General features: G+C 36.5%; 1 protein-coding gene across 2 annotated transcripts in view; it reads right to left on the bottom strand.

Annotated features, from left to right (window-relative positions):
• LOC115223276 (kinetochore protein NDC80 homolog) overlaps window positions 1-20,018 on the bottom strand; it is a 42,882-nt gene extending 22,864 nt beyond the window's left edge. Inside the window, exons 1-5 of one of the 2 annotated variants that reach the window (XM_029793783.2) lie at window positions 19,929-20,018; window positions 15,600-15,820; window positions 12,614-12,713; window positions 8,977-9,063; window positions 5,892-6,077 (exon numbers count right to left, since the gene is read on the bottom strand). In XM_029793783.2, the coding sequence (XP_029649643.1) occupies window positions 5,892-6,077; window positions 8,977-9,063; window positions 12,614-12,713; window positions 15,600-15,781 (555 nt within the window). In that variant the 5' untranslated portion in view covers window positions 15,782-15,820; window positions 19,929-20,018. Of the gene's footprint in view, window positions 1-5,891; window positions 6,078-8,976; window positions 9,064-12,613; window positions 12,714-15,599; window positions 15,826-19,925 lie in introns of both variants that reach the window. The other variant, XM_036512093.1, reaches the window with a different exon arrangement.
• Between the last annotated feature and the right edge of the window lie 2,851 nt (window positions 20,019-22,869).

The following is a 22,869-nucleotide window of genomic DNA, read 5'->3' as shown; positions in this document are numbered from 1 at the left end:
GAGTGTGTTCAATGAAGTTTGTTGGTAAGGTTGAGGCTGTTCAAGGGAAAATGTTGGAAAGGAATGACTGGATCCTGATGTTTACACTTCTGAAGAAACATTGGTGGGTTTGATGGTCAAAGCCCTACACAGGAAGAAGGACCAGCCATTTAGCATTTAGACTACTCTGTTGAACGTTTCAAATTAATCATGCTTTATCATATAGCTTCAAAATTTTGAAGACGTGATTGGTTTTTTAAAATGACATTGTAGAATAGGTGTGAGAGGCTGGATCTGGTCATCATCATCATTTAGCATCCTCTTTCCATGATGGCATAGGTTGGATATGTTTCACATGGAGCTGTTCAGATTCCAACTGTCTGTTGTGGCAAGGCTTCTACGGCTGGATGACCTTCCTGATGCCAACCACTTAATAGTGTGCTGGGTGTGTTAATGCAGCATTGACAGGTGGGGTGCATTTTAAGGGCACCAGCACCTGAAAGGACACACCTGTATGTGTGGAAGACAGCAATTTTACTTAGCTTGACATGTCTTATCAAGTACAGCAAACTGCCATATCTCCTGGACCCTTGTCATTTCATCAGTGAGGCCCAGCATCCAAAGACCCTTTCTCATCAGGGTTTTTTTACCATTTTTTTTTCTAAACAAACTTAAAAAAAAAACAACAAAAAACCCCAACAAAAGGAGATGGATTAGCCATTTAGCATTTTGACTACTCTGTTAAATGTTTTGAATTAATCATGCATTATTTTATAGCTATTTACTACCCACAAGGGGTTAAACATAGAGGGGACAAACAAGGACAGACACACAAATTAAGTCGATTATATCAACCCCAGTGCGTAACTGATACTTATTTAATTGACCCCGAAAGGATGAAAGCAAAGTCGACCTTGGCGGAATTTGAACTCAGAACGTAGCGACAGATGAAATACCTATTTCTTTACTACCCACAAGGGCTAAACACAGAGGGGACAAACAAGGACAGACACACGGATTAAGTCGATTACATAGACCCCAGTGCGTAACTGGTACTTAATTTATCGACCCCAAAGGATGAAAAGCAAAGTCGACCTTGGTGGAATTTGAACTCAGAACGTAGTGGCAGACGAAATACCGCTAAGCATTTCGCCCAGCATGCTAACATTTCTGCCAGCTCGCCGCCATCTGAATTATTTTATAGCTTCCAGACTTCAAGGAGATGATTGTTTATTTTTAAAATGACATTGCAGGGTAGGTGTGAGAGGCTGGATCTGGTTAGTTTGAACATAAAACAGAATATTTGGGGCCTGATATGGCTAGTTTAATTGCTATAGGGTTAAGATGTAAAAGGGAACAAGGGGATGTTGGAATACTGAATTTGGTGGGAAGAAGGGGTCGGAGGGATTGGGTTCTTGAAAGAAAAAAAAAAAGGAATATATGCTAGTTCTAGGTGAAGATCTTGGTGGATATAACATAATAAAGAAGGAAAGATTGGTTTGATGAAAAATGTGTTTGGGCATTGAGTTTGGTGAGAGGAAATATTGGATTAAGAATGGAAAAAGTGGGTTTGATGGATGGATTCTGATGAGTAAAACATACGGCAAGACTCATCATTTACTGTCCATATTCCATGCTGGCATGGGTTAGACGTTTTGAAGGATGTGTCTAAGCCAGTGCTTTTCAAACTTTTTGCTGGAGCAGAACCCCAAGGAAACATTCCACTGGCTCGGGGAACCCCTGTGCAATAATTTAATAGTCTTATGCACACATATCTGCACGGGAGAATTAAAAATTATTGCCAATTTTAGCAGTTTTGTAACTTCTTGCGGAATCCCTGGACTGTACTGGCGAAACCCTGGTTGAAAACCACTGGTCTAAGTATTGTCATGCTCCAGTGTCTATTTTGGCATGGTTTCTCAAGCTGGATGCCCTTCCTAGCACCAGCCACTTTACAGCATGTGCTGGGTCCTTTTTTATATACCAACAGCACTAGTGAGGTTGCTATGCAGCTTGCAAGACTAGAAACCCCAAGTTGAGGGGGTGAACTTTATGCCAGGAGAATGACGGGTAGAGAAGGGTAAGGTACAAGAAAAAAAAGGGGCTGGAGCAGAACTGTTGTTATGGCTTCTATTCTTCTGAAATGAGCAGCAAGTTCTGTGACACTGTGAAGGTGCATGGCTACTCCTGTTTTAAAACAGGAGTAGTCATGTAGGGGGCCGGAAACTGATGATGAGGCGTCAGTAGAAAGAAACGGTTGACGTTGTGAGTTCAAATTCCGCCGAGGTCGACTTTGCCTTTCATCCTTTCGGGGTCGATTAAAATAAGTACCAGTTACGCACTGGGGTTGATGTAATCGACTTAATACCTATGTCTGTCCTTGTTTGTTCCCTCTATGTTTAGCCCCTTGTGGGCAATAAAGAAATAGGTATGCATCAAGTGTACTGAAGTTGGGTGTAGTCAGATCAGTGTTACAGAGGGTAAAGACCCCCTTCGGACATGAATGACCATGGGATTGCACCTAGAAGGTTTCCTTCTAAGTCACAAATCCAGGTAAGGTTGTTTCTTATGGAAGACCAGCAGTCACCCATGCATACCAGCCTCCCCTCTTAATGCCACCAATGTTGTCCAAGGGAAAGCCAAAGGCTAATACAACTCGGCGCCAGTAACATCGCAACTCATTTCTACAGCTGAGTGAACTGGAGCAATGTGAAATAAAGTGTCTTGATCAAGAACACAACACACAACCTGGTCAAGGAATCAAACTCACTACCTCATGATTGTGTGTCTAATGCTCTAACCACTGAGCCATATGCCTTCACAGTGTCACAGAACTTGCTGCTTATTTCAGAAGAGTAGAGGCCATAACAACAGTGATAGCAGAGACAGCTGAAAGACATGGTGTACTAATGAGGTTTTGAAAACTTTTGTTTAGAAACAGTTGGGTTGCCTTTCTTGAATATCTGTCTAAAACAGCTACGAGATTCTGTTTTTTGAGAAGCTGGCCACATGAGACATGGCTTATCATCAGGCAGGGGTGCATCACTAAAAAAAAAAAAGAAAAAAAAATTCACGGTAATTTTTCATTTGGTGTACCATTGAGAAAGTCCTGTGGGCTGTTATTTGCTGATGACTGGCCTAGAAGCTGCATGGACATTATCCCCATAACCATCACTACCACCACTTTACATGATTGTAGGTTAACATGGGGGTGGGGATTTGTGGACAAGAGCAAAAACTATATGTAAAGAAATAATATTCATAAACTGTGTTGTTTTGGGTGGGTCATTATGCCAATAACAACACATGCACTGGTTCTATATCACTTCTTTATTGTTAATCAATGAGTTAAATATCTAATTAATAAAGAAGTGATATTAAACTGGTGCATGTGTTTATTAATATTGGTGTAATGATCCACATAAGACTTGTTTCAACAGACAAATTCACATTAAGAGACTTGCAAACCAAATATGTAAACGAAGACTTATAAACTGCTTTTGTCTGCATGCGTGATATGTATTAAAGTTTGGGATTCTTTCCATTTTCTTTGTGTGTGTGTGTATGTATATATATATATATATACATATATATATATATATATATATATAAAACTGTAGTTGTGTGAGTGTCTGTCCCCTTCGATTTAGATTCCTAACTACTCCCACATTTTGCGGTGCAGTTTAACCAAATTCGGGTATCTTATAGGCGTGATTCATATCAAGCCCGTCTGAGTATTAGCGCGCGTCTATGATGAGTCTACGATTTAAAAAATAATTTACCATCATTTTTTATTCCATTTTAATGCATAATATTTCGTGTGTTGATGGCGGCAGAGTTGGCGTCCATGGTCACACCTGCACCTCTTTGCTTCCCCCCCTCGTGAAGCTGTGGGGAAGGGAGTGTAAGGAAATCAACGTCGTAAAGCGTTGTCAAGGAGACCAGCGTTCTTTTAGAACAACAACTTCATGGCTTGAAGACACCAAAACAGAAATGGCTAAGAAAGCCCGAATTGGCATCTATAAGGGAAGTAACTCTCTAAAAATGCTTATATAGTTATTTCCCTTACAAACTCGAGCAACGCCGGGCAATACTGCTAGTCTTTATATATAAAAGCGAAGTTGTGTGTCTGTCTCCTACGATTTAGATTCCTAACTACTCCCACATTTTGCGGTGCAGTTTAACCAAAACCGGGTATCTTATAGTCGTGATTCATATCGAGCCCTTCTGGGTATTAGCGTGTGTCTATGATGAGATTACGATTTTTAAAAAAATTTCCCTTACAAACTCGAGCAACGCGGGCAATACTGCTAGTCTTTATATATAAAAGCGAAGTTGTGTGTCTGTCTCCTACGATTTAGATTCCTAACTACTCCCACATTTTGCGGTGCAGTTTAACCAAAACCGGGTATCTTATAGTCGTGATTCATATCGAGCCCTTCTGGGTATTAGCGTGTGTCTATGATGAGATTACGATTTTAAAAAAATTTACCATTATTTTTTGTATTTTTAATGCATTTTCGCTCGCTTTATATAAGGGAAGTAACTCTCTAAAAATGTATTATTAAATCTCAGAACGTAAAAAGCTACAGTAACCACCCCCTTGTGGTTAGCCATATTGAGATGGCTATTATACTTTACATCTCTAAAAATGCTTATATAGTTATTTCCCTTACAAACCCGAGCAACGCCGGGCGATACTGCTAGTAAGGTACATAATACCTCATCTCTTAAATATAGAACTAAGAATATCTTCTATTATAATTCCATTCTTATCAAGGCTACAATAACAGAACCGATTCCAGTCCCATTACTGTTTCTTTATTCTATTGAACCCCTGAAGGGTGAAAAAGTGAAGTCCACTTTGACAGAATTTGAACTCAGAATAATAATCGAGTCACAGAAACTGAACTCAAATCATTTATTAAACCCATATACACACAATAATTCTACACTGCATATGCTAAATGTATATACACATGTTAATTCTATACAGCATATGTTAAATCTATATACACACAATAATTCTACACTGCATATGCTAAATGTATATATACATGTTAATTCTATACAGCATATGTTAAATCTATATACACACAATAATTCTACACTGCATATGCTAAATGTATATACACATGTTAATTCTATACAGCATATGCTGTATAGAATTAAATAAATCTATATACACACATTAATTCTACACTACATATGGCTGCGGGGTCACTCCGAAAAGCTCTATCTGCAACGATTTCATCTCAATCGAAGGAGAGGGGCTTTCTCCGTCCGGGTTGCAGATCCGTGGAATAAGCTGCCGGACGAGATAGTGAAGATGCCGACGACCGCTCGGTTCAAAGTCTCTCTTGACCAGAAATGGCCTGAACTCTTTGCATGAACACCCTCCCTGTACATAACTCCATGGCCTTGCTTTTTGCTTTTTAAGCCAAAAAATTAACTTAACTTAACTAAATATCACAGGCTTATGACTCCACCAGCCTGAGTGAGAGTGTGAGTGAGAACGAGAGTGTGAGGGAGAGTGACAATGGGAAACAGATAGAGCTTAAGTGAGTATGAGAGCAAGAGAGATGAAGAGAAAGTGAGAGAGAGTGAACAAGAGTGTGAGAAAACTGAATGAAGGTACAGATGAGGGCAGCTGCATCGAACTCTCTCATGCACCAAATGGCATTTGCTAAAAAGCATTCGTGAAGTAAAATCATGTAGCAACACCAAATGGCGGTGCCCCAGCATGGCCACAGCTCGTGAGCTGAAACTAGATAAAATAAAAAAAATAAATAAATAAAATAAAAAAAAAAAGTCCATTGCAATAGTAAATGAATCAAACAACTAAAGTCCTATAGAAGGATGAATTAAAAAAAAGAAAAAAGTTGTAACAAAATGGAAAAACTGGTTCAAACCTTGATAAGTTCGGTTAACCAGACGAGGGCAGATAAAAGGGTCGGCCAGGTGTGAGGGCTGCCAATTGTAAACATCGAGCTCTTGTTGATGGGGAAAGGATAGCCAAGAGAACGGAGGTAGCGGGGGATTTCTTCATCAAATTTCTCTGGAAGCTTATATTTGAATTCGATGTGTTTCACAATAAACTAAACAAAACAAAAAAGTCGAGTCACAGAAACTGAACACAAATCATTTATTAAACCCATATACACACAATAATTCTACACTGCATATGCTAAATGTATATACACACAATAATTCTACACTGCATATGCTAAATGTATATACACACAATAATTCTACACTGCATATGCTAAATGTATATACACACAATAATTCTACACTGCATATGCTAAATGTATATACACACAATAATTCTACACTGCATATGCTAAATGTATATACACACAATAATTCTACACTGCATATGCTAAATGTATATACACACAATAATTCTACACTGCATATGCTAAATGTATATACACACAATAATTCTACACTGCATATGCTAAATGTATATACACACAATAATTCTACACTGCATATGCTAAATGTATATACACACAATAATTCTACACTGCATATGCTAAATGTATATACACACAATAATTCTACACTGCATATGCTAAATGTATATACACACAATAATTCTACACTGCATATGCTAAATGTATATACACACAATAATTCTACACTGCATATGCTAAATGTATATACACACAATAATTCTACACTGCATATGCTAAATGTATATACACACAATAATTCTACACTGCATATGCTAAATGTATATACACACAATAATTCTACACTGCATATGCTAAATGTATATACACACAATAATTCTACACTGCATATGCTAAATGTATATACACACAATAATTCTACACTGCATATGCTAAATGTATATACACACAATAATTCTACACTGCATATGCTAAATGTATATACACACAATAATTCTACACTGCATATGCTAAATGTATATACACACAATAATTCTACACTGCATATGCTAAATGTATATACACACAATAATTCTACACTGCATATGCTAAATGTATATACACACAATAATTCTACACTGCATATGCTAAATGTATATACACACAATAATTCTACACTGCATATGCTAAATGTATATACACACAATAATTCTACACTGCATATGCTAAATGTATATACACACAATAATTCTACACTGCATATGCTAAATGTATATATACATGTTAATTCTATACGGCATATGTTAAATCTATATACACACAATAATTCTACACTGCATATGTTAAATCTATATACACACAATAATTCTACACTGTATATGTTAAATTTATATACAAACATTAATTCTACACTGTATATGTTAAATCTATATACACACAATAATTCTACACTGCATATGCTAAATCTATATACACACATTAATTCTACACTGTATATGTTAAATTTATATACACACATTAATTCTACACTGTATATGTTAAATCTATATACACACAATAATTCTACACTGTATATGTTAAATTTATATACAAACATTAATTCTACACTGTATATGTTAAATCTATATACACACAATAATTCTACACTGCATATGTTAAATCTATATACACACATTAATTCTACACTGTATATGTTAAATTTATATACACACATTAATTCTACACTACATATGTTATATCTATATACACACATTAATTCTACACTGTATATGTTAAATTTATATACACACATTAATTCTATATGGCATATGTTAAATCTATATACACACATTAATTCTACACTGTATATGTTAAATCTATATACACACATTAATTCTACACAGCATATGTTAAATCTATATACACACATTAATTCTACACAGCATATGTTAATTCTATATACACACAATAATTCTACACTGCATATGCTAAATGTATATACACACGTTAATTCTATACAGCATATATTAAATCTATATACACACATTAATTCTATATGGCATAAGTTAAATCTCTATACACACATTAATTCTACACTGCATATGTTAAATCTATATACACACAATAATTCTACACTGCATATGTTAAATTTATATACAAACATTAATTCTACACTGTATATGTTAAATCTATATACACACAATAATTCTACACTGCATATGTTAAATCTATATACACATATTAATTCTACACTGTATATGTTAAATTTATATACACACATTAATTCTACACTACATATGTTATATCTATATACACACATTAATTCTACACTGTATATGTTAAATTTATATATACACATTAATTCTACACTGTATATGTTAAATTTATATACACACATTAATTCTACACTGTATATGTTAAATTTATATACACACATTAATTCTATATGGCATATGTTAAATCTATATACACACATTAATTCTACACTGTATATGTTAAATCTATATACACACATTAATTCTACACAGCATATGTTAAATCTATATACACACATTAATTCTACACAGCATATGTTAAATCTATATACACACAATAATTCTACACTGCATATGCTAAATGTATATACACACGTTAATTCTACACAGCATATATTAAATCTATATACACACATTAATTCTATATGGCATAAGTTAAATCTCTATACACACATTAATTCTACACAGCATATGTTAAATCTATATACACACAATAATTCTACACTGCATATGCTAAATGTATATACACACGTTAATTCTATACAGCATATATTAAATCTATATACACACATTAATTCTATATGGCATAAGTTAAATCTCTATACACACATTAATTCTACACAGCATATGTTAAATCTATATACACACGTAAGTTCAAAATGGAATATGGTAAGTCTATATATGTGTGTGTGTGTGTGTGTGTGTATACACATTAATTCATTATTAACTTGCGGTGCTAAGTTGATTTTTTGTCAAGTGAACATTCCGTTCAGAAGGCTGTGGATTCAATTTCTCTGTAATATCTTTAAATAATTGAGAAGAAATAAAAAGAAGTAGAAGAATGAAGAATCTCATTGGGAACTCACCTCAAAAACATTCAGAAAGTCTTTTGTTGTTGGAGACATTAACTTCTTTGCTGTGATACTGTGTGGATAGCCGTAAGATTCAAGGAACTAGACGTACAAAAACGGAAAGAGAGAAGAAGAAAAAGAAATGTCATCTTTCATGTACTGAACTGGCAATGTAGTTACAAACAATAACTCGAAAATTTACAGATGTGTTTGTGTGTGTAAATGTGTTGTTGATATCATACGAATTTTAGAAACTTTCAAGAGAACATGAAACAACTCATTTTTTGGATCTTTTCGGTTTGAACGGCAGTTTTTTCTAGCGGTGTCATATGAAATTGTCACCCAATAATTATGACCCTAGTAGCAATCTATCCCATTTCAATCTGTTTTAGGGTTAGGGGTGGGGGGAGGGTATCTTTTTTTTCTTCACAAATGTAAATAAACCCAATCTGTTTCTTAAACGAGGGACATATTCATACGGCACACACTCAATGGACGTCAGTGATTGGTTGAAATTGCAGAAATTGAAGAAAAAAACAACAAATATCTTACAAACTATAGAATTTTCTCAATAAAGCCAAGAGAAAAAGATGTTTTATAAACACATTCTACCAGTATACGAAGTTAAATATTTTTTAGTTACCTAGAAATTATGTTAAAACTGCCGGTCAAACCGAAAAGATCCCTTTTTTTTTTGGAATACTGGATCTTGAAGCACATATAAAGCTATCGAAAAGGGTTTTTCAATCCGATATTTAAATCCTTAAAAATGTTTTAGCCCGAAGGCCGCAGCCATGCTGGGGCACCACCGCTGGTGCTTTTATATGCTTTTATTTATAGCTTTATACACACTTCAAGTGAAGGTGCATGGCTCAGTGGTTAGAGCATCGAGCTTATGATCGTGAGGGTGGGAGTTCAATTCCTGGACCAGGCTGTGCATTGTATTCACTCAGCAGTAGAAATGAGTTGTGACATTACTAGTGCCAAGCTGTATCGGCCCCTTTGCCATTTCCTTGAATAACATCAGTGGTGTGTAGAGGGGGAGGCTGGTATGCTTGGGCGACTACTGGTCTTCCATAAAAACAATCCTAGGTTGTGCATTTGCAGGTGAGGTGACTTTCCACCCAGACTTGTACCCCAGAGGGGAATCTCTTAGGTGCACCCATGGTCATTTGTGACCGATGGAGTTGATTATAACGTTGGTTATATATACAATCATCATCATCATCATCATCGTTTAACGTCCGCTTTCCATGCTAGCATGGGTTGGACGGTTCAACTGGGGTCTGGCAAGCTCGAAGGCTGCACCAGGCCAGTCAGATCTGGCAGTGTTTCTACAGCTGGATGCCCTTCCTAATGCCAACCACTCCGAGAGTGTAGTGGGTGATTTTATGTGCCACTGACACAGGTGCCAGACGAGGCTGGCAGACGGCCACGCTCGGAAGGTGTTTTTATGTGCCACCGACACAGGTGCCAGACGGCCACGCTCGGATGGTGTTTTCTTATGTGCCACCGACACAGGTGCCAGACGAACAATGGATAAACATCTTTCTTCCATGCATTATAAAAACAAATAGAACACTCCAGGCTTTCTTCCCATTCTTGTCACCTGCTTTTTTGTTTTTGTTATGTTGATTCACGTGTAAGTCAAAATAATAATGAATTCTCCAGAGTTTGTTGTTTTATATATATAACTAGCAGTATCGCCCGGCGTTGCTCGGGTTTGTAAGGGAAATAACTACAAAGCATTTTTAGAGAGTTATAGCCAAAAAGTAGCAAAAAAATGCATTAAAAATGGAAAAAAAAAATGATGGTAAATTTTTTTTTAAATCGTTGACTCATCGTAGACATTTTTAGAGAGTTACTTCCCTTATATAATAGCGAAAAAATGCATTACAATGGAAAAAAAAAATGATGGTAAATTATTTTTTAAATCGTTGACTCATCGTAGACATTTTTAGAGAGTTACTTCCCTTATATAATAGCGAAAAAATGCATTAAAAATGGAAAAAAAAAATGATGGTAAATTTTTTTTTAAATCGTTGACTCATCGTAGACATTTTTAGAGAGTTACTTCCCTTATATAATAGCGAAAAAATGCATTAAAAATGGAAAAAAAAAATGATGGTAAATTATTTTTTAAATCGTAGACTCATCGTAGACGCGCGCTAATACCAAAGAAGGGCTCGATATGAATCACGACTATAAGATACTGCACCGCAAAATGTGGGAGTAGTTAGGAATCTAAATCGTAGGAGACAGACACACAACCTTACTTTTATATATAAAGATAATAGTAATAATGAAATTATTGTATACAGTGCTCAGGTGCACCACAACTTGTCAGAAAGTGCATATAAAGTATATGCAGTAATGTACAAATGCCTGGGAAGTGAACAATGTATGTGTCAGATACATGCTTGTGTGTGTATGGAGAGGAGAAAATCAGGTGTAGTTTTGGCGAATCTCAGGAAGCATGGAAGTTTTGAAGGATGCAGTGCTCCGACAACTAACAACTGATGCCGGCAGTTTGTTCCATGCTTCAGCAACTCTCAGCGTGAAAAAATGTTTCCTAAAGTCATGGGAGCTGTGCTGTTTTCTGACTTTGTAAATATGCCCACGGGTGTTAGATGGGTGGTACGAGTTAAATTGCAGCATAGAGCTATGGCCCATTACATTCTGAGTTCAATCCCTTTCATTTCTACAAGGTCGATAAAATAAAGCACCAGTAATGTACTGGGCCGCTTCAATCCCCTTGTCCCTTCCCACAAATTGTTGACCTTGTGCCTAAATGAAAAATCATTATTTAAAATTTTCTAGGCAGTCACCCTCGATTTTTTTCTTAAAAACTAGTAAGTGGAGGGGTGTGCAAAAAGCCTGAAAAATTCATTGGAATAAAAGCAGGGTGAGTGGAAAAAACCTGAAAAATTAGTAAGTGGAGGATGATTATTCAAAAGACACACGCACACTCACACACGTCAGTCACTCGCTCCTTATTACACATACACTTACACACTCACATACATACACACGCGTAGGCTCAAAACATAAAAGACTTCATTTTTCCTGAGCGTCAAATTATATATATATATATCTATATATATAAAACTGTAGTTGTGTGAGTGTCTGTCCCCTTCGATTTAGATTCCTAACTCCTCCCACATTTTACGGTGCAGTTTAACCAAATTCGGGTATCTTATAGTCATGATTCATATCGAGCCAATCTGGCTATTAGCGCGCATCTACGATGAGTCTACGATTTAAAAAATAATTTACCATCATTTTTTATATTCCATTTTAATGCATATTTTTTCATGTGTCGATGGCGGCAGAGTTGGCGTCCATGGTCACACCTGTGTTGCTTCTCCCCCTTCTTCCCACCCTCGTGAAGCTGTGGGGAAGGGAGTGTAAGGAAATCAACGTCGTAAAGCGTTGTCAAGGAGACCAGCGTTCTTTTAGAACAACGACTTCATGGCTTGAAGACACCAAAACAGAAATGGCTAAGAAAGCCCGAATTGGCATCTATAAGGGAAGTAACTCTCTAAAAATGCTTATATAGTTATTTCCCTTAAAAACCTGAGCAACGCCGGGCGATACTGCTAGTATATATATATAAATATATCATACACACACTTAAAGACAAAATACTTACCTCCAGAAGAGACTTCACACATCGTTGCTGGTAGGCTTTCGTGGTTATAGGTCTGGGGTCTCGAAGTTCCATTCTTCCACGCTCGATGCCATGTGACATTCTAATTTAAAATTGAATTTAAAAAACGTTTTATTGAGGGAAATTAATGATTTCTAACAATGTGGTGACATGTAAAAGCACCCGTGCAGTGCCACATAAAAGCACCCATCACACTCTGTAAAGTGGTTGGCATGTTAGGAAGGGCATCCAGCTGTAGAAACCATGCCAAAATAGACTGGGGTCTGGTGCAGCTCTGGTTAAACCATCCAACCCATGCCAGCATGGACAATGGACATTAAATGATGATTGATGCCAGCGCCGCCTCGACTGGCTTCTGTGCCAGTGGCGCATAAAAAGCACCATCCGAACGTGGCCGATGTCAGCGCCGCCCTGGCTGGCTTCTGTGCCGGTGGCACGTTAAAAGCACCAACCGATCGTGGCCAATGCCAGACTCCCGTGGCACGTAAAAAGCACCCACTACACTCAGGGAGTGGTTGGCGTTAGGAAGAGCATCCAGCTGTAGAAACACTGCCAGATCAGACCGGAGCCTGGTGCAGCCCTTGGCTTCCCAGACCCCGGTTGAACCGTCCAACCCGTGCTAGCGCGGAAAACGGACGTTAAACGATGATGATGATGAAGATTGAAGACCACAAATTGTGTTTGAGACAGGAGTAAGGCACAGAGTGATTTAAAGCAGTGATTTTTTTTTTTTTGTTGTTGTCTCAACTTGCTGGTGATCAGTCCATCAGAAGATGAAAGAGGATTCAGGAGTTTATATATATCACCGTGATCGACCAGGCTATCAGATGTTGCGACACATCGCTGGTCACAATGTGCTTCGCATTGTTTTAGCCTTCCGAATGACGCCACCCCACTGGCTAAGTGAGCAGGCCAACAGAAGAAAGTGTGAGAGAAAGTTGTGGCGAAAGAGTACAGCAGGGATCGCCACCACCCCCTGCCGGAGCCTCTTGAAGCTTTAGGTGTTTTCACTCAATAAACACTCACAACGCTCAGTCTGGGAATTGAAACCGCGATATTACGACCGCGAGTCCGCTGCCCTAACCACTGGGCCATTGCGCCTCCATATATATATATATATATTTTATATATTTATATATTATTGCCGCGTTCCACACATACAGGCTTGCTCTTCAGGTGCTGGTGCCACTTAAAAAGCATCTGCGCCGGTACTGTGTTAACGTAACCATGCTGGCGCGACAAAAATGCACCCATGCCAGTGGCATGCGAAAAGCACAGACAGTTGGAGTCTGGACTGCTTTCCTGCTAGCCAGCTCCATGCCAAACCATCCCAACCTGTGCCTTCACAGAAAGCGGACGATGATGATGATGATGATGTAACTAAATAAATGACAAAGGAACAAAAAAAAAAATCATGCAATGAACCTCATTAGCTTACAGCTGTTTCTGCTGCTGTGCAGTGTAAGATGTAGTGCACTCAGAGTTGAGTGCTTGTGCATCACCTTATAGCTTCCTAGGGGCTTCAAAAATAAGTATTTGGGAAAGCATAAATGACTGCAATGCATTTCATAGCCGAAACAACTGTAAACTAATGAAGTTCATACAATCTCTTGATCCGTTGTCATTTATTTAATTCCATATTTTGCTCTGCACTCTCTTAATGCTTTTATTCTGAAACATATGTATACTGAGTTTTAACACCAGATTATTAGTATCGCTATGCCTAAGTGATATATTAATATACAAATATATATATTATAGAAGGAACAAAGTGAGATAGGGGTTATGAGTGTAACTCACTATGGGATATATATATGTATATATATATATATGCATATTCTTGTATATGTGTACCTTGTTTAATAGTTATATTTGCATTTTATATCTTCATAATTGTACTTTATAATCTCTGATGAGGCCTTGAGATATATATATATATAAGTAACTCATTTTTAACTGCATATTGCCTCAATACATCTTACTAATATGGGCATAATGAGATACCCTTATCTACAGGCTGAAACAGCTGTAAGATCCATTTATATGTATTATTTTTATAGTATTATCTTACTTATTGATGTATATTGTTTTATTCTGTCTTATTCTGTTGGATCTGGATGTTCCTATTTAATTAGTTAGTTAATAAATTATATGAATTGGTATTATCTGGAAGTTGATGATTGAAAGAAATCTATTCCTCCATTTTCTTATTTGTATTATGAATTTGAGGTAAAACATTTTACCTTCGCCCATATAATACAATAAATGAATTAATTGCATTGCAATTCTTAGCATTTATGTATTAGCCTTCTGGGTACTTTACTGGCAGTATATTGGATAAATGATATCCCATAGTGGGTTACACTCATAACCCCTATCTCACTTTGTACTATATTATAGAAGGAACATATCTAGGCAATGAATACAAATTCCAAAGCATAATTTAAAGCACTCAACGAAATCAATATAAATTTATATGAATCAGTGAATAAAATAACATGTGAAAGTTATGTGAAAACTATGCATCGTGTATGATGGGTTCACATACCGAATGGAGAAGTGACAAACACACAAGAAAATAATAAACACAGGTTTATTTTAAAGATTTTACGTGCGTTTCACCACTATGAATCTTTGGAGCTCTGTGGTAAATATTCCAGTAAACACTTCATTGTGTATGACAGCTTCTTTCAGTTTCTGTCAACCAAATCCACTCATAAGTCTTTAGTTGGCCCAGGGCTATAGTAGAAGTCACTTGCTCAAAGTGCCACACAGTGGGACTGAACTCGGAAACATGTGGTTGGGAAGCAACCCATCAGTAGCCTATTTTGGAACCACATCCCCATTTTTCTGGACCCTAATCTAAAGGATCCTTAATTAGTTTATTGTTGTACGTTAAAATTGAAGTGGTTTCAGGTAGGTTGGTATGAAAAGGGGTTTGAAAACATGCACAAAACATTTTGCTCACCTTTTGCCGCCAAGAGAAAATTTACCGAAGGACATACGATCCAGTAAGGAAAAGCGAGCACTGTTGGTTCCAGAAGACAAGCGGTCCATAGATGACAACCTTGATGCAGATGGTTTACTCAGTGAAGTCTTGGAAACACGGGCAGGAGCTGCCGATTTATGAGAAGAGCTCTGGCGCCACATTCTTGGATTTCTTTCCTTCTCACTTTATTTTTTTCAAATCTGAAAAAGAATTTAGAAGCATGATCAAACCTTTCATCATCTGACCCAAGGTTCCCTCTTTCAATGCCCCCACCCCTCTCAAAAATTCCTTTGTCTTGCAAGTTACTTGCTGGTGTTGGTGCCACATAAAAAGCATCCAGTCCACACTGTGAAGTGGTTGGCATTTGGAAGGGCATCCAGCAGTAAAAACCATGTCAAAACTGACCTCGTTTGTGCTGGTACCACGTAAAAAGCATCCAGTCCACTCTGCAGGGTGGTTAGTGTTAAGAAGGGCATCAAGCCGTAAAAACCAAGCCAAAACAGTCTCAGTAGCCTGGTATAGACTTCTACCTGGTTGGCTCCTGTCAAACCATCCAACCCATGCCAGCATGGAAGGCGAATGACAGATGATAGAAAGGAATATTCGTTACATCTTTTGACAGTGGAAAGATCTGGAGTAAAGAGAGTATTAAAAAAAAATTTTTCTATTGGATAATGGTATTAGTTCTATTATGCAGAAGACAGAATTACTTTTCTACTCTCTTTTACTTGTTTCAGTCATTTGACTGCGGCCATGCTGGAGCACCGTCTTTAGTCGAGCAAATCGACCCCAGGACTTATTCTTTGGAAGCCTAGTACTTATTCTATCAGTCTCTTTTGCTGAACCGCTAAGTTACGGGGATGTAAACATACCAGCATCAGTTGTCAAGCGATGTTGGTGGGGACAAACAGACACACACATACATACATATATATACACATATATACAACAAGCTTCTTTCAGTTTCCGTCTACCAAATCCACTCACAAGGCTTTGGTCGGCCTGAGGCTATAGTAGAAGACACTTGCCCAAGGTGCCACGCAGTGGGACTGAACCCGGAACCATGTGGTTGGTAAGCAAGCTACTTACCATACAGCCACTCATGAAAATTCTTAAAAATAAAAAGTTATGAAAGGTTTTAGAACATCAAAAATTAATTTCTCTTCCAAAGAGAGAGTGGCATATCGCTTTCTTTCACTTTTTTTTCAGAATGTATCAAGACACTAAGTTGTCACAAAACTTAAAACTTTATTAATTTGATCTATCTGCGACTAAACCTGGATTTAATTTAATTTTATGCAAACTTTACTATCAATTACATAGATAATTGCAAACATGGTCTGTAAACATAAGATACATGTGTACATTTTCCTAAATGCTTCTCTTGCACAATCACTATACCAAATATGTGCTTTTTTGGCACGCACACACTCTATATATGAATTATAAAATTACAGCTCAACTTCAATTGAAATGGACCTTTTTTTTTTTCATTTATAATTTGTATTTGCCAGCCTCACCTGGCCCCCGTGCCGGTGGCACCATCCGTACGTGGCCATTGCCAGCCTCGTCTGGCACCTGTGCTGGTAGCATGTAAAAAGCACCCACTACACTCACGGAGTGGTTGGCGTTAGGAAGGGCATCCAGCCGTAGAAACATTGCCAGATCAGACTGGGCCTGGTGCAGCCTTCTGGCTTCCCAGACCCCAGTTGAACCGTCTAACCCATGCTAGCATGGAAAGCGGACGCTAAACGATGATGATTTGTGATGAGCGTAATTAGAAACTTGATCTTTGCCATCCACCTTATTTTTTTCCAAAATTTCTTTGGATTGCTGTTTTTGATATAGGAGATTGGTTTTTACACAAAAAATACATTTTCAAAATTTTAATAAACTTAACCCTCCCTGTCCCAATTTTTGAATTTTTAACTTGTTCGAAATTTTTTCGAATCCATGTAGAAAAAGAGAGATTACAAATCTTGAAGAATTTTTTCAAAATTTTTCTTAAAGAAACACTCAAATCCCCTTCCCCCAACCGCCACCCATCACCTCCGAATGTTTTACTTTCAGCTTTTTTTGAAAGTGGGGAAGTTTTTCCAGATACAATGTCGTTTAGCTGTTGTTTCTAGCATGTCGGGAATTCTAGTGGTAGTCTGATGTTTTTGACGTCTGCTATTTCAGTAGAATTCTACGCATGCGTGAAACATTCGGAGTTCTTAGTTTTTTGAAAGCAGGGAGGTGATGGGTGGGTGTGGGAGGGAAGGGGTATTGAGTACTTATTAAAGAAAAATTTGAATTTAAAAAAAAAATCCCATATTCGTAATATCGGATTTTTTCGGTTTGAACGGCAGTTTTTTCTAGCGGTGTCATATGAAATTGTCACCCATAATTATGACCCTTGTATCGATCTATTGCATTTCAATCTATTTTAGGGTTAGGGTTAGGGGTGGGGGGAAGGGTATCTTTTTTTCTTCACAAATGTAAATAAACCCAATCTGTTTCTTAAACGAGGGACATATTCATACGACACAATGTTTTCACCTCAATAGACATCATTGATTGGTTGAAATTGCAGAAATTGAAGAAAAACAACAACAAATATCTTACAAACTATAGAATTTTCTCAATAAAACCAAGAGAAAAAGATGTTTTATAAACACATTCTACCAGTATACGAAGTTTAAAAGTGTTTAGTTACGGGGAAATTATTTTAAAAAACTGCCGCTCAAACCGAAAAGATCCGTCTGCCATAATATAAAATGAGAAAAAACAAAAAGAAACTATTGTTATTGTTGTCGCTTTTTTTCTATAGTAATTACTTTGTAGAATATCCTATGTTTAAAAATATAACCTAGTTCTTGTGGACCATTCACAATGTGTTTTCTTGAACGGACGGCGCAATGACATATATGTGTGTACACATACAAACCCATGTTTGAATGTGTGTGTGTGTATATATATATATATATATATATACACACACATACAAACACGTTTGGATGTGTGTGTATATATATATATATATATGTACACACACATACAAACACATGTTTGAATGTGTGTATATATATATATATGATTAAGGGCTCAGTAAAATAATTTACTTTGCCACATACTGAAATTTTTAGAAATAGCAGCCAAAAAAAATTTTCTTTAGCCATTTCTACTATTTTAAGAATAATCTTTGTACATTTGATATTTTGTTGTTTTCCCTCCATATCTACGTGAATTATTTTTGAGTAGCACTTCCAGGGAGATTCTTCTTAAAGTAGTAGAAATGGCTAAAGAAAATTTTTTTTGGCTGCTATTTCTAAAAATTTCAGTATGTGGCAAAGTAAATTATTTTACTGAGCCCTTAATTATATAGAGTAATATTTTGAATACGCCTTGAATGGTCCTTTTACATACTGAACACTACTTGGTGAAATTAATTAATAATATATATATTTTACCCTATATATATATATATATATATATATATATATATACACACACATAGGCGTAGGAGTGGCTGTGTGGTAAGTAGCTTGCCTACCAACCACATGGTTCTGGGTTCAGTCCCACTGCGTGGCATCTTGGGCAAGTGTCTTCTACTATAGCCTCGGGCCGACCAATGCCTTGAGTGGATTTGGTAGACGGAAACTGAAAGAAGCCTGTCGTATATATATATATGTATGTATGTGTATGTATATGTTTGTGTCTGTGTTTGTCCCTCTAGCATTGCTTGACAACCGATGCTGGTGTGTTTACGTCCCCGTCACTTAGCGGTTCGACAAAAGAGACCGATAGAATAAGTACCGGGGTCGATTTGCTCGACTAAAGGCGGTGCTCCAGATATATACTTAATTTAAAGCAGCAGAAAATTCAACAAAACCTGTTACTCTGATTCCCTATACTGACTGCCCTCGTATCATATATATATATACACACACATATATATATGTGTATATATACACACATATATATATATGTGTATATATACACACATATATATATGTGTATATATACACACACATATATATATATATATGTGTGTGTATGTATACACTCTATACATGTATATAGTGTGTGAGTATGAATGTGTGTTGTGTATTTTAAAGGGATTTGTTTTGGCGAAGAAGGAGAACAGAACATTCAAATTCACTGGAAAGAAAGAAAGAACTTCAAATACAACTTTACGCTCTTACAATCACACACAAAACCTGTCTTAAATTTCCTTTACATCACGGTTTCATCAAACATTAAAATCCCGAACCCATAATCCCATAAATACAATTCCAAATACATAAATAGAAAACTTCTCCTCACCAAAAAGTTCTTCGCCTGAAATGGCAAAATCCGATCATTTGAATTTATGCGCCTAACCGTTAGAATTTAGTTTCGCATTCTACAAAATCAACAATAATACTAACCTGATGTAATATTATTATATTCTGTGTATTTCTATTTGTATAATTATTTGTTCGATTTTTCCGTATGTTTTTTTTAATGAGTAAAATGTGTTTTGGATAAGTTGTTAGTTAATTGAGTACGAGAATAAAAAAAAACAGATACGAATTTTTTTGTATACGCATACACGCTCACACGTTACCAACTCAAATAGACACACATACGCATATGTATGAGTGTGTGTGTGTGTGTGTGTGTGTGTGTGCGCGCGTGTGTGTGTATGTGAGTATGTGTGTGTGAATGTGTGTGTGTGAGTACGTCTGTGTATTTGAACTTGTGTAGGCATACCTACATAAATGTGCCCCACCGATTTTGTTTCCTCATAGCTTTGAGGAAAGTGGATATTTTAAAATGAAATTTTCCACAAACTCGCTTCATATGGTGTAATATAAAAAAATAATTTTCAAGTGTGTTAAAACGAATTTCCATAAATCCACACGAGACGAGTCGTCTTTGTTTTCTCATAACTTTCAGGAAATTTGGATATCTTTAAATGAAATTTTCTACAAATACCTTTCAGATGGTGTAGATTACGATTATAACAGAATTTAATGAAACAAAACAAAAACAAATGGACACGCACACATACTTACTGCGTGTGTGCACAACAATGATTTTATTTTATTTTATTTTATTAAATTCTGATATAATTTTAATCTACACCATCTGAAAAGTATTTGTGGAAAATTTCATTAAGAAATATACGTTTTCCTGAAAGTTATGGGGAAACAAAGTAGTGGGGGGGAGCACAATTGTGTAGGTATGCCTATAAATATATGGACCAAAAATACAAAAGACGCAAAGACACGGCTACTATAAGGGGATTTGGGATCTTTTCGGTTTGAACGGCAGTTTTTTAAAATAATCTCCACGTAACTAAACACTTTTAAACTTCGTATACTGGTAGAATGTGTTTATAAAACATCTTCTTTTGGCTTTATTGAGAAAATTCTATAGTTTGTAAGATATTTGTTGTTGTTGTTTCTTCAATTTCTGCAATTTCAACCAATCAATGACGTCTATTGAGGTGAAAACATTCTGTGCCGTATGAATATGTCCCTCGTTTAAGAAACAGATTGGGTTTATTTACATTTGTGAAGAAAAAAAGATACCCTTCCCCCCACCCCTAACCCTAACCCTAAAATAGATTGAAATGCAATAGATCGATACAAGGGTCATAATTATGGGTGACAATTTCATATGACACCGCTAGAAAAAACTGCCGTTCAAACCGAAAAGATCTGGGATTTTGTACATGGAAACTGAAAGAAGCCTGTCGCATATATAATATATTAAACTAAAAGTGGTGACGTTAGGAAGGACATCCAGACATCAAAACTCCGTGCGGGTCCACATAAAAACACTCAGTCTACGCTGTAAAGCGGTGGCATTAGGAAGGGCATCCTGGAACAAAAACCATGCCAGACCAGACAGGTGCTAGAGGTAGCCCCTGTCAAACTGTCCAATCCATGCCAGCATGGAAAACGGACGTTAAATGATGATGATGATGATATAAGGAGAAGAGATGACAAAGGAACAATTATTTTATGAAGATTATAAGATAATCGTTTATTCCTTTGCCATCACATTTCTTATTACCATTCTGTACTCTACTAATGCTTCGTTCTGAAGTGTATGTATATTGAGTTCTACACCAGGTTATTAGTATTGCAATGCCTAAGTGAAATATATATATATATATATATATATATATATATATATATATATACTAGCAGTATCGCCCGGCGTTGCTCGGGTTTGTAAGGGAAATAACTATATAAGCATTTTTAGAGAGTTACTTCCCTTATATAAAACCGAGTAAAAAATGCATTAAAAAAACGAAAAAATGATCGTAAATTTTTTTTTTAAATCGTAGACTCATCGTAGACGCGTGCTAATACCCAGAAGGGCTCGATATGAATCACGACTATAAGATACCCGGTTTTGGTTAAACTGCACCGCAAAATGTGGGAGTAAGGAATCTAAATCGGTGTAGACAGACTCTCACACACACAACATATATATATATATACTAGCAGTATCGCCCGGCGTCGCTCGGGTTTGTAAGGGAAATAACTATATAAGCATTTTTAGAGAGTTACTTCCCTTATAGATGCCAATTCGGGCTTTCTTAGCCATTTCTGTTTTGGTGTCTTCAAGTCATGAAGTCGTTGTTCTAAAAGAACGCTGGTCTCCTTGACAACGCTTTACGACGTTGATTTCCTTACACTCCCTTCCCCACAGCTTCACGAGGGAGGGAAGAAGGGGGAGAAGCAACACAGGTGTGACCATGGACGCCAACTCCACCGCCATCGACACATGAAAAAATATGCATTAAAATGGAATAAAAAATGATGGTAAATTATTTTTAAAATCGTAGACTCATCGTAGACGCGCGCTAATAGCCAGACGGGCTCGATATGAATCACGACTATAAGATACCCGAATTTGGTTAAACTGCACCGCAAAATGTGGGAGTAGTTAGGAATCTAAATCGAAGGGGACAGACACTCACACAACTACAGTTTTATATATATATATATATTTATAATACAAATAAGAAAATTGAGAAACAAATTTGGTTTCCAACATTATAATATCCGTAAGTTGATGAACAAGCCAAATTTGTTTCTCCATTTTCTTATTTGTATTATAAATTTACGGTAAAAATATTTCTTTACCTTCACCTGTTTAATACAATAAATGACTTAATTACATTGCAATTAAAAACATTTATGTATTAAGAATTTGGGTACTTTATCAACAGTATATTGGATAAATGATATCCCATAGTGGGTTA

The sequence above is a fragment of the Octopus sinensis genome, linkage group LG22, assembly GCF_006345805.1.
Source record: "Octopus sinensis linkage group LG22, ASM634580v1, whole genome shotgun sequence".
NCBI lineage: Eukaryota > Metazoa > Mollusca > Cephalopoda > Octopoda > Octopodidae > Octopus > Octopus sinensis.
The sequence above is the reverse complement of the archived record's forward strand: the minus strand, read 5'-3'. Positions and strand labels throughout refer to the sequence as shown.